We start from the raw sequence: 7,599 nt of genomic DNA on the forward strand, positions 1-7,599 counted from the left end.
TTCTCACCCTACAATCCAGCAATCACGCTCCTAGGTATTCATTTATGCGAGTGAGTTGAAAACTTATGTCCACACAAAAACCTGCACATAGATGTTTATAGCAGGTTTATTCATAATTGCCAAAAACTGGAAGCAACCAAAAGGTCTTCAGTAGGTGAATGGATAAGCAAATTGTGGACCATCTCAACAGTGGAATATTCTGTGATAAAAAGAAATGCGGGGGGTGGTGGTGGTGGTGGGATGAATTGGGAGATTGGGATTGACATATATTAATATGTATAAGATAGATGACTAATAAGAACCTGCTGTATATAAAATAAAATAAAATTCAAAAATAAAAAAGAAATGCGCTATCAAGCCATGAAAAGATCTTAAATGTATACTGCTTAGTGAATGGAGCCCATCTGAAGAGACTGCATATGTATGATTCCAACTCTAGGACATTCTGGAAAAGGCAAAACTATGGAGACAATAAAAAGATCAGGGGTTGCAAAGGGCTCAGGAGAGAAAGATGAATCGGGGGAGCACAGTTGATTTTTTAGGGCAGTGAAACGCTTCTGTATGTTACTGTAATGGTGGACACATGTCATTATGCATTTGTCAAAACACATAAAATATATAAAACCAAGAGCGAACCCTAATGTCTACTGTGGATGTTAGTTAATAAGAATGTATCAATACTGACTCATCAGGACTGACTTCCCTGGTGGTCCAATGGGTAAGACTCTGCGCTCCCAATGCAGGGGGCCCAAGTTTCCCTGGTCGGGAACTAGATCCCACAAGCCACAGCTAAGAGTTCGCATACCACAACTAAAGATCCCGCATGCCGTAAGTAAGACCTGGCACAGTCTAAATAAGTAAATAAAATAAATATTAAAAAAATACCAGCTCATCAATGATAACAATATACCTCATTAACACAAGATGTTCATGATGGGAAAATTGCGGGGGGGGGGTGTATCGGAACTCTGTACTCTCTGCTCAACTGTCTGTATACCTAAAACTGCTCTAAAAAATAAAATTTTAGTTACTTTTAAATGATTATACAACTTCACATACAACTTCGCTTCATAACAATAGGCTTTAAATGTCTGCAGATCTTTTGTGTTACTGTGGTCACATACTTTACCTTCAAGTAGGCTATAAACCACACGGTACACTGTTTCAGTTGTTGCTTTAAAATAGTAACTTTTATCCTTTAAATGTTTTTTAAATGAGAGAAAAAAATGTCTTCTTATTCAGGCATTTCCATTTCCAGAGCTTGTCTCACTTTGTCCAGCTGTAGCGTTTTCCTCTGCTATCACATCCTTCTGTCTCCAGAACATCCTTTTACATTTCTCGAAGTGCAGGTACGCTGGCAATAGATTCTCTCGGCCATTGTTTGACTGAAAAACCTTTGTTTCACATTCCTTTTTTGAACGATATTTACTCTGGTTAAATAACTCAATGTACATAGTCTCTTTTTCTCTTTTCTTTTTTTTTTTTTTTTTTTACTGATTTAACAATGACTCCCCCTCAGATTTTTTTTTTTTTTTGGCTACTTTGGGTCTTCGTTGCTGCTCACAGGCTTTCTCTAGTTGCAACGAGCAGGGCCTACTCTTCGTTGCGGTGCGTGGGCTTCTCATTGCGGTGGCTTCTTTTGCTGCAGAGCACATGGGCTCAGTAGTTGTGGCTCGTGGCTCTAGAACGCAGGCTCAATAGTTGTGGCACACAGGCTTAGTTGCTCTGCGTCATGTGGGATCTTCCCAGACCGGGGATCAAACCCGTGTCCCCTGCATTGACAGGCGGATTCTTAACCACTGCGCCACCGGGGAAGTCCCCTGTCTTTGTTTCTGTGTACTGTGTTTTTCCTCCTGGGGATGTTTTTCATCTTTTCTCTCTCTCACTGGCTTTCAGCAATACATGACGTGCTTTGGCGTGTTTTTCTTTAGGTTTATTCTATTTGGGATTCATTGAGATGGTTAGATCTCTGGTTATAGTTTCATCAAATATGGAAAGTTCGGGGCCATTAATTCCCCAAATATCACTTTAGTTTATTCCTCCTCCTCTCCTTCTGGGGCCCCAGATAATTTATGAGAGGCTGTTCGATACTCCCAGGTGATTCTGTTAAATTTTTCCTGGCTTTTTCTCTCTGTGCTTCATTTTGGACAGTTTCTATTACTATGTCTTCAGTTTTACTGTTCTTTTCCTCTGTGTGTAATCCGTCAATAACTCCATCTAGGATGTGTTGTTTTCAATGTAGAGATTTTATCGATTGTGTCTAGATGTTTCATTCAGGTCTTTTTACAGCTTCCATTTTTCTCATCACACTCACGTTTCCTCTACCTGAACATACTTGTAACAGCTCTTTCAGCATCCTTGCCTGTGAACTCCATCATTTCTGGATCTGTTTAGAGTGACTGACTTTTTTTCTGGCTATAGGTCATCTTTTTTTAAAATTTCTTTTCATGCTTGGTAATTTTTAAAAACTTATTTTTTTTAAATTGTGTCAAAATACGTGTAACATAAACTTGACCATCTTAGCCATTTTTCAGTGTACAGTTCAGTGAAGTACACTCACATTGTGGTAAACCATCTTGTAAAACTGGAACTCCGTCCCCACTAAACAACCCCCCTCCCCCTTCCCAAGCCCTGGCACCCAACTTTCTACTTTCTGTCTCTATGAATTTGACATCTCTAGGGACCTCATTCAAGGAGAGTCGTACAGAATTCATCTTTTTGTGACCGTGCCTAGTAGTGTTTGATTGGACGCCAGACCTTGTGCACACCCTATGGTTGGTGGCTGGATTTTGCTATGTTACCTCAAATGTTTGGGGCTGTGTTCCTGAATGCCATTAAGTCATTTGGAATCCGCCAGATCCTTCTGAGGCTTGCTCGTCAACTTTGTCAGGGTGGGTCTGGAGAAGCGGTCACTCTTGTGCTAACTTCACTCCACTGCTAAGTTGATGGGACTTGGCCAGCGCCGGGTATCATGAAGTTTCTCCAATCAGCTGGGGGACCATGAGACGTTCCCACGCCTGTGTGAGCACCCGGAATCCTCTGCCTGCTCCCCTCAGGTGGTTCTTGTCCCTGACCTCGTTCCTGGTGTTGACGCTTTCCTCTCAAGCACTGGCAGGACCCCAGGGAACCCCTCTGGGGGCCTCTGGAACTCACTGTGTGCAGGTGTCTCCTCCCTGGCTCGCGGCCTCACGAGTTCTGGCTGCCTGGGGCTCCCCACCCCCTCACAGCTGCCTCCAGGTGCGCTGTGGTCACTGTGGCTCTCGCCTCGCCCTTCGCCCTTCTCTCAGGGGCAGTCCCAAGCTGCCTCTTGCCCAATGTCTGAAACTGCTATTTCGTGTACTTTCCCCAGCGTCTAGCTGCCTACAGTGGTGGGGGGGTGGTTTGCACATGTCCCCCGTAAACCCATCTTGGCCGGAAGCAGGTGTCCTGGGTGAAGGATCCTTACTGACCTCACTGGGCTGGATTCGGAAAGGTGGAGACGGCCTGGAGCACACGTTACCCTCACATGGAACAAGCTCCCCTCCCAACACAGCAGAGCCTCTTCATCTCTTCTCTTCACGAGAACCGCGCTTGGAGCATGCCTGGTGGAGACCCTGAGGGTCCTGCACTGGCTGTGTCCTCTGTCCTGTTCACACTGTCCCAGATGTTACAGGGGCCCTGAACTCCGGGTAGTTTGGAGAATATGGGCCAACAGTCCAGGGACAGGAGGATCTCTCTGTCTGAGATGGCTGGCAGGGTGGCTGTGCCTGTCCTGGAAGATGAGTGCCATGGGACACAGGCCACGTCCTCGGCGGACAGGTATTTCCTTCACTCGGCTGTCACCAGGGCTGCAGAAGACAGTCCCCCCCGCCACACACATGCCCCCAACTCTGATCTCCTCCATGCTCCCCCTGTCACCCCCAGAGCCCACCCCTGGGGAGGCCCACCCCCCAGGTCCCTCCTCCCCAGGGCAGCAGCCCACCCACCAAGGGTGGCCCAGCCCCACTTTCCTCTGGGTCCCCCTGTCCCTGGCTGGCTGAGGCTCTCTGGGCATCCCCCAGGCTCCTCCTTGGGAGTCCTCCCCCCGACCCTTCTCACTTCAGGTCCCACCTCAGACCAGTGGCTTGCGACGCCTGGGGAAGCAGGACCCCCGTGTCTAGCCCCAAAGACCACAGCCTCAGCCAGAGACCTCCCCAGGGGCTACCCGGGGGCTGAATGCACCCACGGCCTTCACTCGTCACTCACTCATTCCACAGTTAGAAATCCACAGTAAGGTCAAGAGATCACTTGTTTTAGGGCCCTTGATGGCACCACCTGACAACAGCATCTCTTCCCAAGCCCGTGGTACACGTGGGACACAACCTTGCAACACAGGGAACTGCGTCTCAGAAACCTTGCAAACGTGACCCCCAAGATGATCGCTCAGTTTATATTGCATTTTCGTTATTAACTAGGTGAAATCTTTTTAATGTGCACATGGTCATTTACATTTCTTCAATGAATTGTTTATTTATTTGGTTATTACTGATTTTATATGAGGGACTTAAACTTTTTGTTATTACTGAGTTGCAAGAGTGAGGAGGTGGTCCTTGTGTACTAAGGATACTCACCTGAGAGGGTCTTCAGGGGGACCCATGTGGAATGTGTTAACTCCTTCCCATCACCTAGCCCCCTCCCACCCGCTTTGGTCTGGCCAGGTGTTGGTCCAATGTTAGCCAATCAGAGCAATCACATCCTCAAGCTGCTGATTGGTCAGCTTCCCAGGACTGAGCCAATCAGATCCTTCCTTGGAGGTACGGCCCTCTGTGCTCCCTAAGCCCCGCCAAGTCCCCTGGCGGGCCCTGGGCACCAGCATGTCACCTGTTGTCCCTGCCTCCTCCACCGTGGGCTCCTAGGGTCCCATCTCCATCAACCTGGTGCATGGGATCCGGATGCAGCACCTGGAGGTGCTAGGACGAGTTTGTTGAGAGAATAAGTGAGCACTGTCTGCTAGAGGGAGGCCTGAGGGGGCGGTCTCCAGGCCTCCCTCTAGCAGGATGCTGTCCCCCGAGAAATCCAGTTGAATACACCCCTAGGGTGTTCAAGGGAGCCAGCCAGAGACAGAGCCAGGGCGAGGCTCCCCCAGGGCATAGGAGGGGCCACCCGGGTGGCTGTGTGTGGGTGGGGGAAGCAGGGGTCCAGGAGGCCGTCTGGTGAGGAGGTGGGCTGGAAGCCCAGGGTGACCAGCACGCTCAGGGAAGAGTAAGGAGGTGGGGTGGATGGACGGACAAGGACAGTGGTCGCCTTGGCACTGCAGGACAGGGGACAGGGGTGGTGGGCCTGGTAGAGAGTGTCCAGCGAAGGCTGGCACTGGCCTCTCCTGTCATCTCCCCTTCACTTCCCTCTGCCTGTCCCTCTGCTGATGGCACTCAGATCACCAGATAACAAGGTCCCACTGATGGCAGAGTTAACTGCTCAGATAACACCCAGAGATGACTGTTGTCCAACTTCACAGAGGAATCGGGTCTGCCATCTGGGGCGGGGGCTGCAGGGCCTCTTCCTGGCCAGAGGGACTCGGGCACTGGGTCTGAGTCATCCACTTCCTCCCCTCTGGATTGGATGACCAGCACCCTTCCCCAGACCCTGTCCTGCTCTGTGAGGATAAAAGGGCAGGGAGAGCAGACTGGGCAAAAGCAGCTGGGCCCGCCAAGGTGAGAACCCCCAGCAGGACCCCAACATCTGGGTGTCACCGTGGAGCAGGTGGTCGAGCCTCAGATCCGGAGCACTGAGGCCCCAGACCCCCTGGCCTGGACTGACTCCCTGATCACCGGGGGCCCCGACTCCACCTGCACCCCACACCCTGCAGACCCCGCACCCCGCAGACACCCCACCCCACAGAGCCCACACCCCACAGACCCGCAGCCAAGTTCCAGCTGCCCCTCCGTGCTCCTTCCAGATGCTCCATCTGCTGGTGCTGGCGCTGCCCCTCCTGGTGAGCCTGGTCCATGCGGCCACTGGTGAGTCCTGACCCTGGGCCCGTGCTGTCTCTGTCCCCTCACCCCACCCCCCACTAGCCCAGGGATGGGTGGGTGGGTTCAGAGAAGCCCAGGGTGGTGCTGGCACAGGGAAGGGCTGAGCCTGGTGGCCGGGCCGTGTCGTGTCCTGAAGGCACTTCCTGCCCCAGCCCCAGACCAGGCCCTGCAGCGAGCAGGCATCGTAGGGGGACGGGAGGCCCCTGGGAGCAAGTGGCCCTGGCAGGTGAGCCTGAGATTCAGCACCCAGTACTGGAAACACATGTGCGGGGGCTCCCTGATCCACCCCTGGTGGGTGCTGACCGCGGCCCACTGCGTCGGACCGTGAGTCTCCACAGGGCCTGGCGGGTAGAGATGGGCCTGGGGCTCCACTCACACTCCTGGGTGTCCCGGAGGTGGCTCAGCCCCTGAGTAGGTGCCCCTCTCTCTCCCCAGGAAAGTCCAAGACCCCACAGTCCTCAGGGTGCAGCTGCGGGAGCAGCACCTCTATTACCAGGATGAGCTGTTGCCCATCAGCAGGGTCATCCCCCACCCCAACTACTATATAGCTGAGAACGGGGCGGACATCGCCCTGCTGGAGCTTGGGGACCCCGTGAACATCTCCAGCCACGTCCATCCGGTCACCCTGCCCCCTGCCTCGGAGACCTTTCGCCCGGGGACTAGGTGCTGGGTGACAGGCTGGGGCAACTTGAACAGTGGAGGTGAGTGTCAGGGACCGCTGGAGGGGGACTTGGGCACATCACGGCTCCACCACCTGGGGTTTCCTCTGGGGAACAGGGTCCCAACCGGCAGGCTCAGGGCGGTGATCCCACACTCTCCTGATGCAGCATCCTTCCTCTCCTCTCACCCCCAGAACCCCTGCCACCACCATTTCCCCTGGAGCAGGTGAAGGTCCCCATCGTGGAAAACAGCATCTGTGACATGAAATACCACACTGGCCTGTACACAGGGGACAACATCCTGATCGTCCGGGATGACATGCTCTGTGCCGGGAATAGCAAGAGGGACTCCTGCCAGGCGGGTCTCGCGTCCCCCTGCAGCCCCCAGCCGCCCAGGCCTCACAGCCACCGCTGACCCCTCCCCTCCCCAGGGTGACTCCGGAGGGCCCCTGGTCTGCAAGGTGAATGGCACCTGGCTGCAGGCGGGTGTGGTCAGCTGGGGCGACGGCTGTGCTCAGCCCAACCGGCCAGGCATCTACACCCGCATCACCCACTACTTGGACTGGATCCACCAGTACGTCCCCGAGGAGCCCTGAGCCCGGTCCCCAGGGTTGCCACCTGGGTCAGCGGAGAAGCCAGCCCCCTCCTGTCCCCACACTGCTGCTTCCTGCTGAGGCAGCGTCCTTCCCCACCTTCCCTGGCCCCCTGCCCTGAGCACCCCCTGTTGACGCCCCTGCCCCGAGCCCAGGGAGCGGGCAGTGGGCACTAACGCTCATTAAAGATCATGAAAAACAGATGTGGTCGTCGCTGTGTTTCTGGCTGTGGGTGTCGCTGAGGGAGAGGGAAGGGTCCAGGGCCCAGCCAGGTGCAGCCACCCTCTCTGTGGGTCCCTGGGCCCTGAGCACCCGCCTTGCTGTGGGGATGGCCCCGCCCTGCCCCTTGCGCCCAGG

The 7,599-nt window shown here is 53.6% G+C and overlaps 1 protein-coding gene across 2 annotated transcripts; it reads left to right on the top strand.

Moving 5' to 3' along the window:
* Nucleotides 1-5,914: 5,914 nt before the first annotated feature.
* LOC307063306 (tryptase-like) lies at nt 5,915-7,245 on the top strand (the record flags this gene model as incomplete). Of its 2 annotated transcripts, none has more annotated exons than XM_079719357.1 (5): nt 5,915-5,975; nt 6,143-6,314; nt 6,426-6,691; nt 6,844-7,007; nt 7,081-7,245. In XM_079719357.1, the coding sequence occupies 5 exons, from the start codon at nt 5,915-5,917 to the stop codon at nt 7,243-7,245; spliced, it is 828 nt and encodes a 275-aa protein (XP_079575483.1). The 2 variants fall into 2 exon arrangements, with proteins under 2 accessions (XP_079575483.1, XP_079575484.1); XM_079719358.1 differs by having other exon boundaries at nt 6,149-6,314.
* Nucleotides 7,246-7,599: the final 354 nt, after the last annotated feature.

Source organism: Hyperoodon ampullatus (assembly GCF_949752795.1).
Source record: "Hyperoodon ampullatus genome assembly, chromosome: 14".
Lineage (NCBI taxonomy): Eukaryota > Metazoa > Chordata > Mammalia > Artiodactyla > Ziphiidae > Hyperoodon > Hyperoodon ampullatus.